Source organism: Cicer arietinum, chromosome 6 (assembly GCF_000331145.2).
Source record: "Cicer arietinum cultivar CDC Frontier isolate Library 1 chromosome 6, Cicar.CDCFrontier_v2.0, whole genome shotgun sequence".
Lineage (NCBI taxonomy): Eukaryota > Viridiplantae > Streptophyta > Magnoliopsida > Fabales > Fabaceae > Cicer > Cicer arietinum.
This window is the reverse complement of record NC_021165.2, coordinates 3437710-3451268: the sequence shown is the minus strand read 5'-3', so window position 1 is coordinate 3451268 and position 13559 is coordinate 3437710. Positions and strand designations below refer to the sequence as shown.

Here is a 13559-nt window from a genome sequence, read left to right as displayed (position 1 = left end):
TGGTTTTATCTTATCTCTAAATTTGAAAGGAAGAGATTAAAAATAGGCTAAAACATATCCTCTAAGAAAGTCTGTAATCTACTTATAGTTTATCATGCAAGCATGAAACAGTTGATTACAAAAAAAATAAATATACATTTGTTGACTTCAATGTAGTTTGTTGTTGAGAATTTTAAGCAGCTACTACTGACTTCCTGTTTGGCTTTCCTTGCTCTTGGTCACTTTCTTCTCTGACAATGTTCTTCCAGAACCAATGGTTTTCAAAAAGCAGATAAATCTCCTCAATTGGAACTTTCTTTGTTTCCGGCAAAAGGAAGAACACAAAGCAACTCATGACACAAATTAATCCACCAAACAACAAGAAGATTCCATATTTGAGGTGACAAAGTGACAATAGAAATAATTGTGCAACAAGGGCAGTGAAGATCATGTTGACACAAACCACAATACTTTGTGCTGCTGACCTTATCTCTAATGGAAATAGCTCACTTGGAACCAACCATCCTAGAGGACCCCAAGATCTTCCATATGCCAACACAAACAAGAAAATCACTATAACAAGTAATGCACTTATTCCTTTTGAAAGTTCTTTTCCATGTCCAAACTCCAATGCCAAAACCACACCAGTAATAATCTGCAAATCAATCAAACAATTCAATCAATTAACAATGGTTATACTTATTACTAGCGTTCAGACAAACACTAGGATAAATTTGGAAGAAAAAAACTTAGTATCCCCTTTATATATAATATAAAATATAGATACATAAGTTAATAATAATAAACAAAAACAAGTAGTATTTACCATGCAGCATATCATTTCAAAACCAGCTTCTAGGAAGAACTTTCTTCTACCAAACTTGTCAACTAAAAACATTGATATGACAGTGGCAACAAGGAGAGCTCCATTGGTAATAAAAGATGAAAAAAGAGATGCATTAGCACCAAATCCCAAACTCTGGAAGATGACAGGTGCGTAAAAGAGGATTGAGTTATTTCCTGTTAACTGCTGAAATGCTGGAATCCCCAATGCACCTATTATTAGTTGTGGCCTATACTTCCTCTTTAGAAGTATCTTAAATGGACTCTTTACTGCTTGTGCTAATTCACTTGCATCTTTTAAATCTTCAAATTCAGCTTCAACGTTCTTTGTACCTCTAACTCTCTCCAACACTTTTCTTGCTTCATCCAATCTTCCTTGTTCCACAAGACTGTTTGGTGTTTCAGCACAAAATATACCTCCCAAAAGCATTAGAATCGCTGGAACACCTGCCAAACCAAGTGATATTCTCCAACCATGAGGATGGATTTTGTCGGTGAAATAGTTCACCAAGTTTGCAATTAAGATCCCACCACAGGTTGTGAACTGAAACAGTTGGTTAACTGCTCCTCGATTTCTAGCCGGAGCCATTTCAGATAGATACAAAGGAACAGCCTGCACAATTAGACGTGACAATAAGAAGAAGAAAAACAAATGTAAAACACAAACACTTCATATTAAAAGCGTATCTGGTGTTTGACAATTGACACATGTTAGTGTCGGACATTGACATACATAGTTACATTCGATCACTCTGTTTTTTCTAAATTATTGTTGGTACACATATCAGTGTCGTGTTGTAGGTTAATTTATATCAATAATATTTGTACTTTGGAGCATGTTGTGTTATGTGACTTACTTGGTTACCAAAGCCAATGCCTCCACCAAGAAAGACTCTGCCAATGATTAGCATTGGAATGTTCTGTGCAGCTGCATTGAGGATTGCTCCAACAAGAAAGCTAATGGCTCCTACTATGATGGTGGCCTTTCTACCCTTCTTTCTTGTTAGATGGGAAGCAAAAAATGTCATAACAAGTGCTGAGAAATAAAGAGATGATGTGAAAAGTGTCAACACTTGGTTGTCATATTTACAATAGTCAGTCTCTGTCAAATGCGCGTGCTTCTTTCTGTACACGTCTGGGAAGAATTCTTTCAAGAAATCGTCCATTGAGGTCACTCCACCTGAAAAAATACCAAGTAAAGTTCCAGTGATACTACTTCACATCAATATATCAATATGAACATGAGTAATTAGTTATCATTCCTACTCCATTAAGTGCATATTTGGAATCACGGTGTGTTTGATCAAATAAAATGACAGTAGCACTGTCATTTTATTATTGAAATTTCAAACTATAGTTTTTGGCAAAATCATAGTGGCAAGTGTTATTGCGTCAAACTCACAATCAATCCAAGCAATAGAGACTCTTTGTGGCGGAAAATGTAGGTGGAATCATTCATGATTTTGAATGTGAAACTTAAACTGTAAGGCCTACATCAGAAAATTACATTATAATTCCACAATTTCTTTACAAGATTTACATTTTTTAGGCAGGCTAAGCTCCTGAGCTTGACATGGGATAAAATTTAGTCATTTTTCAAAGTTAGTTTGTCATATGATGATGTGTATGTCAAACATATAAATTGTGAACATATAAGTGGGACATAACCAATATCAATTCTGGAAAAGACTTTATGAAGTTTTCTAACAGTAAAAACATGAACGAATAAGTAATAAGTAATGAAACAAAATAAAAGCAGCCAATGCAGATGCAGTGTTTGTTTCATGTCATGAGGAATTGCAATTAACAGCAGAAATTTCTGGTGAAGTTTATGCTTTTCCAGGTTGGAAAATGTACAAAATAAGGAATATCCCAAAACAAGCAGAAAAGTGGACCTAATAGTACTCTGCCTTTGTATTTGCTCAAATGGTTAAAAGATGACTATTTTCTCTCCTATCTTCATACGTCTGCAATATTTGGCTTTTTGTCCATTTTCAAAACAGGTCATCAATTCAAGACAAAGACATCAAATGAACCTCAAAAAAAAAAAAATTTGAAGCATCAAACCTCAAATTATTTGACCCACTCATCAATAATATACTCTCATGTATTTGATAAAAAATTATAAAGAAAAAATCAAATGTATTTTTATTTAAATTTAGATGAAATACATTTGACTTTGAACCAAATATATTTAATTTTTTTCTTATATCTACCTAAGACGGTAGGGGAGTATATCAAATTATTTACAATGACGACAGACAACAAAGAAAATGTTTTTTCTTTAAATAATAATAATAAAATAAAGAACACCTAAAAAAAGTTACAGAGACAAAGAGAAAGAGGATGTGATTAGATAATTTAGATCTTTGAGTTTATGAGAATTCAATATATAGAAAAACTGAAGTTCCACATTTTGATAAGAGAAATAACTCTATAATAGTTTGGTTGATGGGATTATACACCATTGTTTTTCAGTGTAATAAGATGATGTGAGAAAACAAAAACAACACATCAATTGAATGAAATAAAATACAATAAAAGGAGGATATAATAAAACAAACCTGAAACACCAAGATCATAACCAAAAAGAGAACCACCAAGAGCACCAACAAAACAAGTGAAAGCGAAATATGCAGTGAACTTGTGTTCATACAGATGAGCCCTTTTTCCTGGAACCGTATTTGTCAACCCACCACCAGCCATTGCTCTCTTTTTTGTGTCACTGTTTTCTCTCTCAAATACTCTAAACTCACTCACATAAACTAAGCTTCATCTATTATATATATATATATATAACAATGGCGTCAACAAATTTTATATGTATAAGATAATAATGAACCAATAAGTCAACTCCAAGTGTATACACGTCAGCAAATCCCAACTTCATCTATTATGTTAAAATTAATATCCGAGAAAATAAAAAGTTTAATAGTGACCTCAATGTAGACTCTTTACTAATTTATATGAATTAAATATAAAATGATAATATATATAAATTAAATTCATCATAATTATTATGTGTGGAAAATAACTTATAAGTGAGAAAAGATGGGAGCAAAAGAAGGAATAAGGAAATATTAAGTAACTGATTCAATCCTAGGATACACTAATGGATTTTATAAAAATGTGATTCAAAATTACTTACTTAGTCACTCCTATAATTGCGAATATGGATTAACTGCATCAGAATTACTTACTTAGTCACTCCTATAATTGCGAATATGGATTAACTGCATCTAACGGCGATTTATAATAATCTAACCATAGATATGGGATAATGATCTCTTGGATAATGACAACAACAAAAAAAATACAGTCATATTTGACTTGGAACTTAGATATTCAATCTTACCCCTTCATATATTAGTCACTACCTTAGCTGTGTGATTGTCTGTGTATGGTTGTTAAAAGTCCTGTGTTGTCTAACTTGATGGCTGTTTGCCAACAACTGTGCATTTATTTTATATTTACTTTTTCCTTTAATCAAAATTTAGTTATTCCCTTTTAAAATAATATAAAAGTTTTAATCTAAAAAATACATATAAAGTTATTTTATTAAATTATATTATAACTTGATATATTTTAATTATTATAAATATGATAACGTTTTTACAAATATTGCAATTGATTTGAAAATAATAGAGTATATTTTTTACTATAAATAGTCAAATGTTGTCTAACAATTATGCATTGTCTCCCACCATTCCCCAATAAATAAGCAATTTAGTTGATTGCATTTTTTATTCTTTTAATATATGATAAGTATGGTTTTAGTTAGTATAATTTTTTTTTTTAATTTCATCCATTTCATTTCAAAATTTTCAATTTTATTCAATTGTTTAAGTTTGGTCATATAAATATGCTGATGATTTGGATTTTTTATATTTTTTGAATTATGTGGCTTATAATATAACTAAGATGGTTTTAGAATAAGAAACTGTAAATTAAAAATAAAAATGGTTGGCACTTGCATAAGGCTTACGGAGCAGCAGACATCGTTGAAAAGTGAGAGGGAGAAAAAACAAATTGCTTTGAATACAAATTGTTAATCAACGACAACAAAAAATAAAGAAATATAAACCCATCTTTAAACCCAAACTCATATCTAAATTGTTCAACAAGATTTTTTTCTCTCAATTCAGGAACATAAACATAAATCGAGAATCATTTCTAAACCCAGAATCGTTTCACCTATGTTCAGAGAAGGAAAACGCTAAAATTGATTGAATTTTTATGTCGGTTTAATTTGGAATTAGGGTTCGTCTAGGTTTATCTTCAATCTTGGGTTTATTTTTAATTAGTATTCATACATGTTAATTAGTATACTAAAAGCCTCATGGATTAAAAAATCTAAGTTATCATGCCACATAGCATAATATTTTATATGATTAAATTTAAATAGGCTTAATTGCAGTTTTGGTCCCCCTATTTTATCTGAATCGCGAAAGTAGTTCCCCCATTTTGTTTCTTCCCAGTTTTGGTCTCCCAAACAGAATTTTAGTCCAAAACTTGATGAAATTTTATTTTTTTGTATTTATTTAAGTCACATCATATCTCTCAAGATCTCATTTGCAACAATTATACCCGAAATATATGATCATAAATGGTGTAGTACGACTTTAAAAAATGAAATTTCATCAAGTTTTGAACCAAAATTCAGTTTAGAGGACTAAAATTGGGGAGAAACAAAATAGGGGGACTACTTTCGCGATTCAGCTAAAATAGAGAGACCAAAACTGCAATTAAGCCATTTAAATAAAAGACAAAAAGTGAAAATTTTAAAATAATAAGGATAAAATCTAAAAAAGAAATTACTGATTAAAATCATATTTACTTCATATTATAGTGATAAAAACAAAATTAGTCTTTAATTATTTTATCTTTTTTATACAAAGATTTGTATATCTATTTTATAAGAAATAAATCATTGCTATATCTTGCTTTCAAAAAAATAAATAATATGCCAGATCTTTAATTTATTTAAAACAATTTTATTAATTACTTTAACAAAAAGTAAACTTATTAATTATTTAGTATATAAGATAAAATACTAAACAATGAAAAAGTTTTACTTTTTTAAAAAGTAATTAATAAAGTTACTTTTAAACAAATTCAATAATTGAATTATCAAATGCATTGGATTTTTCTTAGATTCTTTTTAAAGCAATTATTTTAACAATTATGTATATAAAAAATTATAAAATTCAGATAATTGTAAATATAGGATCTTGTAACGATATTTTCCTTGTATTTTTTTTAAGATTTACTATATATTGAATTGAATTTATTCATGAAGTATCAAAGAATCGTTGCATTATATTTCATTTTTGTAAGTAATTAATTAATATATCTTACATTAAAATTTATATATTAAAATGTCATATTTTTTTATCTTTAGAAAATCGCATCTTCGAATGTGACAACTTGATTTTTTGTTTTATACAGTAAGAAGTCGCACCATGAAAACAACAAATCTTACTACAGAAAAATAGCCACAAAACAGGAATGCGAAAGTAAAAAAAAACATTGGATATAAATATCAATGTATATATTGATTAATTTTTAAAAAAATGATATATATATATATAAAATGAAGTATCAAATATTTTTAATATTTTATAAAAAATTAAAGATTAATCTACCTAATAAAATCATTAATTTAACACTTAGATATATAAAATTTAGGCTTAATTGCAGTTTTGGTCCTCCTATTTTAGCTGAATCGCAAAAGTAGTCCCCCATTTTGTTTCTCCTCAGTTTTGGTCCTCCAAACAGAATTTTGGTCCAAAATTTGATGAAGTTTCAGTTTTTTTGCGTTTATTTAAGTCACATCATACCTCAAAATCTCGTGGTGCAACAATTGTACCTGAAATCTATGATCAATAATGGTGGAGTGCGGCTTAAAAAAATGAAACTTTATCAAATTTTAGACCAAAATTTTGTTTGAGGATCAAAGCTGGAGAGAAACAAAATGGAGGACTACTTTTATAATTCAGCTAAAATTGGGGGACCAAAATTGCAGTTAAACCTAAGATCACATAAAAATAATAAAAATTGTAAGAAGTAAATAAGTATAATAATTGAAATTGTAACTCCACCAGTTTAATACTTTAAATTGAATAAAGTGAAGAATACCAATGGATTTAGTTATTCAATCAAAATATTTCTTTAATATTTATTCATTAAAACTAATAAAAGACTTTTGATTTAAATAGTGCTTTTTCCGTATTGAAACAACTATAATTTTTTTCAAATCATGGAACAAAATTTGAAAAAATATTGAATTGATTGACAAAATTCAATATTATAACGAATTAAATATCGATTTTGTTTGACACATCACTATTTTTTATTGGATATATATTATCATTGACTAAAATGAATTATAGACTATTTTGTTTACTAATTTAATTAATTTTGTCGAGTACTTTATGTTTTTATATTTAAATTTTAGTTTTATAATCTAGTGAGATTTAAAGTCATGTATATTTTGTGAAAATATTTTGCATTTTTATTTTTTTAAATGCGTATTTATTTTACTTTTATAAAGAATTCTTATAGAGAATTATTGTCATAGAAAAGAAGATAAACATTAATTTGTAAATAGATATTTATGAAAATAGTAAAAATAGTTTTTTGGTATCTTTATTATTTCTAGAAATGGTGTTTAACCATATGGATACACAACACAAACATCTTGTACTTAATGTAAATTTATCGCAAAACTAACAAGAAAAGAAAAAAAAAAAGACATAAGAAAATTTTACAATTAAGAAAGAAATGTATCGTACAAATGAAAGCACAACATTAATGATAATGATAAGATCCAATCAAAGATCCGCCACAAGAATAACATATTCTTGTTAAGAATTTAGAAATGGTTCTTGAGAGATTCTAGGGCAGCAATGATAATTGTCATTTCAATCAAAGATTGAATAGCCAAATTGATTCATTCATCGACCTTGAAATGTACTACAACAAGCCTTATATAGGCATTTGTCAAGAGGTATAAAAGGCACAAAGTCTTTTGTCCCACTCCAATGCTCTTTGGATCGACTAATTCGAAAGTGTATTTTGAAAGTTTTGAAAAAATAAGAGGGTAAGAGAATAAATTACCTAAAAGGCAAGAAAAAATAAGGTTCAATCCCACTATAAAGTCCACAGCCAACTAAACGAAATATGAGTAAGTGGTTTCTTTTCTCACTCGAGTGTTCTCAAATACACGTCAAGATTAACTAATATATTTTGTACCTCCTGATTGGTCAATTCGAACACATATTGGAGACCTGTGAGAATATTCAAGTGAAGAAAAAGATACCAAAAGAGCATGATACGAACTCCGAAAAATAAACTTAACACAATTAAAGTGTTTCACTTAGAAGCAAACTACAAACAAATATTAAAATTATAAAAATATTCTAAAGTCATTTGACTTGTAATTTATCTTATCATTCTTTCTTATTTTCCATGCTTGTCCTTGTCAAAAAATACAAACAATTGTTCACTTCAAAAGTCTTTTATTTCTTTATTAACAATTAACAAACAAAATTAACACAAATTTGATAAAATAAATTATTGTGAAAAATATTTTATGTTTTTATTTTCTAAAATGTAAGTTCTTTTTACCTTAATGAAAGACTCTTGAAGTAAAATATTGTCACGAAAAGAAGGTGAAATACTAATTAATGAAAATGCATTTTCAAAAATAATAAAAATAATTTTTTGATATTTTAAAAAATATAGACTATTACTGTAAAAAACAAATAATGCTACTATACAAAAATTTAATAAAAATGCAATTTTTTTTTATATTTCTATTATTTCTAAAAATAATGCATATCAGCTTTACTAATAAAAATGGACCATGTTACTTAAATAATACACATAATAAATAGAAATTAGAAAGTATACAAAAAGTGTATTCCACTTCCATGTATAAAAATTAAGGGAAAGATAAAACTTACTATTATGACTAGTCATATAACTTTCAGCCTGAACCAAAAAAATGCTATGGAGAAATGAAAAAGAAGTCACAATGATATTTATTTCTTCTCACTCTTTTCAAACACAAAATGCCATTTCCTTACAAAGAAATAAATAAATTTAATACAACAATTTTTCATTGTTGAATTTGTTTACATCTTATGCATGTTCTTGTGATTTATCTTGATTTCCATCCACTACTATTTTCTTCCAGAACCAATGATTTTCAAAGAGAAGATAAATCTCTTCAATTGGAACTTGCTTTGTTTCAGGCAAGAAAAAGAAGACAAAGCAACTCATGAAGACAATCAAGCCTCCAAAAAGCAAGAAGATTCCATATTTAAGATGGCAAAGAGATAAAAGGAAGAATTGTGCCACAAATGCAGTGAAGATCATGTTAACACAAACCACAACACTCTGTGCAGCTGATCTTATCTCTAATGGGAAGAGTTCACTTGGAACTAACCACCCTAAGGGTCCCCAAGATCTTCCATAGGCCAACACAAACATGAAAATCACAATAACCAAAAATATGCTAACACCAAATGATAGTTCTTTGCCTTTACCAAACTCAAGAGCCAAAACAACTGCTGTAGCAACCTGCATATCAATTTTTCATAATCAATTTTTTCAATAATAGAATTTAATTTAATATACCCTTAAAGTAGAATGAAAATTAAGGACAAAAGAAAAGCTAGTGTGAGATAGTACTTACCATGCAAAAGAACATTTCAGCACCTGCTTCCAAAAAGAAAGCTCTCCTACCAAACTTGTCAACATAAAACATAGAGATCAAAGTGGCAAGAACAAGTGCAACACTGGTAATGACAGAAGCATAAAGAGAGGCTCCAGATCCAAATCCAAGAGTCTGGAAAATGACAGGTGCATAGAAAAGAATAGAGTTGTTTCCTGTCAATTGTTGGAATGCAGGAATAGCCAAAGCACCAATTATGAATTGTGGCCTATTCTTTTTCAACAGAAGGTTCTGAAATGGATTCTTAATGGCTTGTGCTTCTCTACTTGCATCAACAAGATCATCAAATTCAGCATCAACATTGGTAGTACCTCTAACTCTCTCCAACACTTTTCTTCCTTCATCCATTTTGCCTTGTTCCACAAGACTGTTTGGTGTCTCAGGACACAATAAACCACCAATAAACATAACAGTTGCTGGAATTGTTGCTAAACCAAGAGATAATCTCCATCCCCAAGGATGAATTTTCTCAGTGGCATAGTTTACCAAGTTAGCAACCAAAATTCCCAAACAAGTTGTTAGTTGAAATAGTTGGTTCACTGCTCCTCTTACTTTTGCCGGAGCCATTTCTGATAGATATAATGGAACAGCCTAAACAATAAGGAGAACACAAAAAATATGTCAGTGTCTATTTTGATTGACTTGTTTAAGTTTATCTACAGAGTCAAAGAGAGCATATAGAAACAATTCATGACATGTCCACAAGTTGATTTTAGCTTAATTATGTAAATTCTCCAGAATAGCATATCAAAACAACTTATAGTTTATATGAAAATAATTTGAACTTATTTTATCTTTTGTTATAAAGATAGTTTATACATAAGGGATAGGATTGTCTGCAGTTACCAATCCAAGCATTTATGCAGCCAATAAGTCGGCGGTTATTGCATTGAGATCAGACAGTTTAGATTTTAAGCTCGATATTTTCACTTCTAAAAAACAATTAAAATCTATGTTGAAATTTGGACCGTCCGATCTCGACCAACGACCACCGACATCCTGACCACATTAATGCATGGAATTGCTGACATCAGACAATCAATTTCTAAACATAAGCATTTATATGAGAAACGATTTTACTAAGGTATTTAAATAAGTTGTTTATTCAAACATGACAGAAACACATAATTTACCATTTTGGAGCAATAAAATTACCTGGTTACCAAATCCAATGCCAATGCCAAGAAGGATACGACCAGTGATCAACATTGCAATGTTGGAGGCAGCAGCATTAAGGACAGCTCCTATGAAGAAGCTAACAGAACCAACAATAATACTGGCTTTCCTCCCTTTGTTTTTTGTTAGGCTGGAAGCACCAAATGTGGACACCAAGGCAGCAAAATAAAGAGAAGAGGTAAAGAGTGTCAACATCTGATCATCATATTTACAGTAATCTGTTTCTTCCATGTGTGCATGTTTCCTCTCATACACTTGTGGGAAGAATTCTATCAAGAAATCATCCATGGAAGTAACACCACCTGAAAGGATACTAACCATTAACCAGTTGATTTTCTATTCTAATATGTGATTGTGACTTGTTTAAGATTTTTGAGTTATTTGTATGTTATGTTTATTAGATAATAATAATATTTATAGGACAAAAACTTACCTGAAACACCAAGATCATATCCAAAGAGAGAACCACCAAGAGCACCAACAATGCAAGAAAAAATAAAGTACCCTGTAATCTTATATTCATAAAGATGAGCCCTTTTAAGAGCCCCTGGATCAGCAAATCCTCCACCTGCCATAATTTATTTGTTTTGTTTACAATATGTTCCTTTTGTCTCTTTTGTTGTTGTTGATTCTCAGCCAAAAAGGAGATACACAAAAACAACAATGGTCTTCTCATAAACCTCCTTTGTGAGACTTTATTATATAGTTTCAATTCAAATAGATGACACTCATTACAAGGTGTCTCTATTCTGTATTCAGGTTTTAACCAAATACACCCTTAAAATAGAATTAGATATATAGAGATAAAATATCAAAACAAACTTATATTCTAGTAGTTTAATTGTACTTTTAATTTTAAATTTTTATTAATTTACAAAATCGATATCGTTATTTTAAAATCTGACAATTTTAATTATTTATTTTTAATTAAAAAATAATTTAAATAATGTAACATATAATACGACGATCTAAAATGATTAACATCTATAAGATCACAATAAAATTCTCTAAAATTTAACATTCAATTTCAGAATTTTTATTTTATTTCATATTTTAATTAATGAAATTGAATAATTATTCTATCTATTATTTAAATTATGTCAAATTATTAATTTTTAATTTAAATATTTAAGAGACCAAAATTATTAAATTTTAAAATATAAAAATTAATTCTGTAAATATAGTAAAAATAGAAGATATAACAGCAATTAAATTTTTTTTTTATTTTTTAATGAAGAAACAAAAATGAAATATTATAGTGTTCACATCTTCAATGTAGTAATGTTAATTAAATTGAAAAAAAAAATATGTACAAAATTAAAAAGCCTTTTATTTTATTTTATGTAGATCAAGTGATAAATATTATTTAAAACTCACACAACAATTAATTGTAAACTTTCGAGTTTAAAATTGAAATATAATATTTAAATAATGAAATTAATTTCTATACATTATATGTGTAAAAAATAAACTACAATCTCTTGTAAATATAACTTTAAATATAGTTATAATCAAAATTTAACATTTTTATTGATTCAATTATTATAGTTGATTAATAATATAATTTTTTTTATATTAACTATGTATATAAATTAAATTCAAAAATAATTAAGGTAGATTGGTGCTACTACAAATTTTGTGCCCCAACTTTAATTTTAAAACAAAGCCATTCATTATTTCCCTTGTACAAATTTTTGACAGTCTTTCTTGTCTTGCAGAATTTGAGAAATGAAAGTTTCATATCTTAATTTTAGTAACATTGCATAGTTAAAAAAAAAAAAAAAAAGCTGCTTTGATTGCATGTGTTACTATAGGTTCTATTATTATATGAGTTTAACACAAATTTTTGTAGAAATAATGTCAAGAAATCAGATAATTCAATGATCCTCTTGAATAACTCACTATCCTCCTTCTAAATTATATTTCTAGTAGTATAGCTGACGCTGATAGAGAAAGTAGCAAGGAAACCTATGGTGTTCCTAAACCTGGTAGGTATTGTTGTGTAAATTAACAAGAAGATGAACATTTAAGCAAATATATGGTTTTATAAAAAAAAAATGGAAAATGCAAAAATATCAATTTTATTCGATCATAAAATTTGAAATAAAAATTTCAATCGAAGATATTATATAGTTGCAATTAACAATAACTAAGTAATTGCACTCAAGTGATAATGATATTTAAATAAAAACGTTTAATAGAGTACGAATTCGAATCCTAACTGAATCATTTTTAATCAAATTTTACTTATCTCTCAAACGAACTCTTAATTACTAAAGCTCTATTCTCTTAAAAACCGAGTAATTAAAACCAATAAATAATAGACAAAAGATAAGATACACATCTTCTAAATTATAAACCGATATACAAATAATTGATTATCCCCGCCATAAAACTATTTTGTCACCGCTACCATAACCACTATTCTCAGATGATGTATAGGTCTCATTGTCTCAATTTTGTGTCTTGCGCCACTATCATAGTATTATATTTCAATACTCTTATCTTATTTCTTATTTGAGATGATATATCCCTTATCATATTTTGATCAGACACAATTAAGTATCTCGTCATAATTTCAGTTCCCAATTATTTTTTCATTGTTATACGAACAATTAAATTGTTGTACCATAAACGTCACATTAAAAATACCTCTTTTTTAAACTTGCACAAAAGAAAAAAGATACCTTTTAAAAGAAGAACTTTAAAATAAAATGAAAAGAGCATGGTTAAGAGGGAGAAAGAGTGAGAGTTAAAAGTGAAATAATCTGTGACACAATATTTTAAATGTTATATTGTATTAAAGTGTTTACATAAAAAG

General features: G+C 28.4%; 2 protein-coding genes across 2 annotated transcripts; both read right to left on the bottom strand.

Annotated features, from left to right (window-relative positions):
* Positions 1 to 43: 43 nt before the first annotated feature.
* On the bottom strand, positions 44 to 3614 carry LOC101504615 (sugar transport protein 14-like). The gene is made up of 4 exons (XM_004503406.4): positions 3387 to 3614; positions 1680 to 2002; positions 806 to 1435; positions 44 to 634 (listed from the first exon to the last, which is right to left on the bottom strand). The coding sequence occupies exons 1-4, from the start codon at positions 3526 to 3528 to the stop codon at positions 173 to 175; spliced, it is 1557 nt and encodes a 518-aa protein (XP_004503463.1). The 5' UTR covers positions 3529 to 3614; the 3' UTR covers positions 44 to 172.
* A 5231-nt stretch (positions 3615 to 8845) lies between these two features.
* Positions 8846 to 11470, bottom strand: LOC101505564 (sugar transport protein 14-like). Its single transcript, XM_004503767.3, has 4 exons — positions 11172 to 11470; positions 10718 to 11040; positions 9524 to 10153; positions 8846 to 9408 (listed from the first exon to the last, which is right to left on the bottom strand). The coding sequence occupies exons 1-4, from the start codon at positions 11311 to 11313 to the stop codon at positions 8968 to 8970; spliced, it is 1536 nt and encodes a 511-aa protein (XP_004503824.1). The 5' UTR covers positions 11314 to 11470; the 3' UTR covers positions 8846 to 8967.
* Between the last annotated feature and the right edge of the window lie 2089 nt (positions 11471 to 13559).

Excerpts from the sequence above, each read along its gene's own strand:
- LOC101504615 (XM_004503406.4), bottom strand. The coding sequence starts at position 3,528 with ATGGCTGGTGGTGGGTTGACAAATACGGTTCCAGGAAAAAGGGCTCAT. Across the intron at positions 2,003-3,386 it reads TTATGATCTTGGTGTTTCAG|GTGGAGTGACCTCAATGGAC; the intron begins GTTTGTTTTATT and ends GTATTTTTTCAG. Across the intron at positions 635-805 it reads TTGAAATGATATGCTGCATG|ATTATTACTGGTGTGGTTTT; the intron begins GTAAATACTACT and ends ATTGATTTGCAG.
- LOC101505564 (XM_004503767.3), bottom strand. The coding sequence starts at position 11,313 with ATGGCAGGTGGAGGATTTGCTGATCCAGGGGCTCTTAAAAGGGCTCAT. Across the intron at positions 10,154-10,717 it reads GCATTGGATTTGGTAACCAG|GCTGTTCCATTATATCTATC; the intron begins GTAATTTTATTG and ends CTTATTGTTTAG. Across the intron at positions 9,409-9,523 it reads CTGAAATGTTCTTTTGCATG|GTTGCTACAGCAGTTGTTTT; the intron begins GTAAGTACTATC and ends ATTGATATGCAG.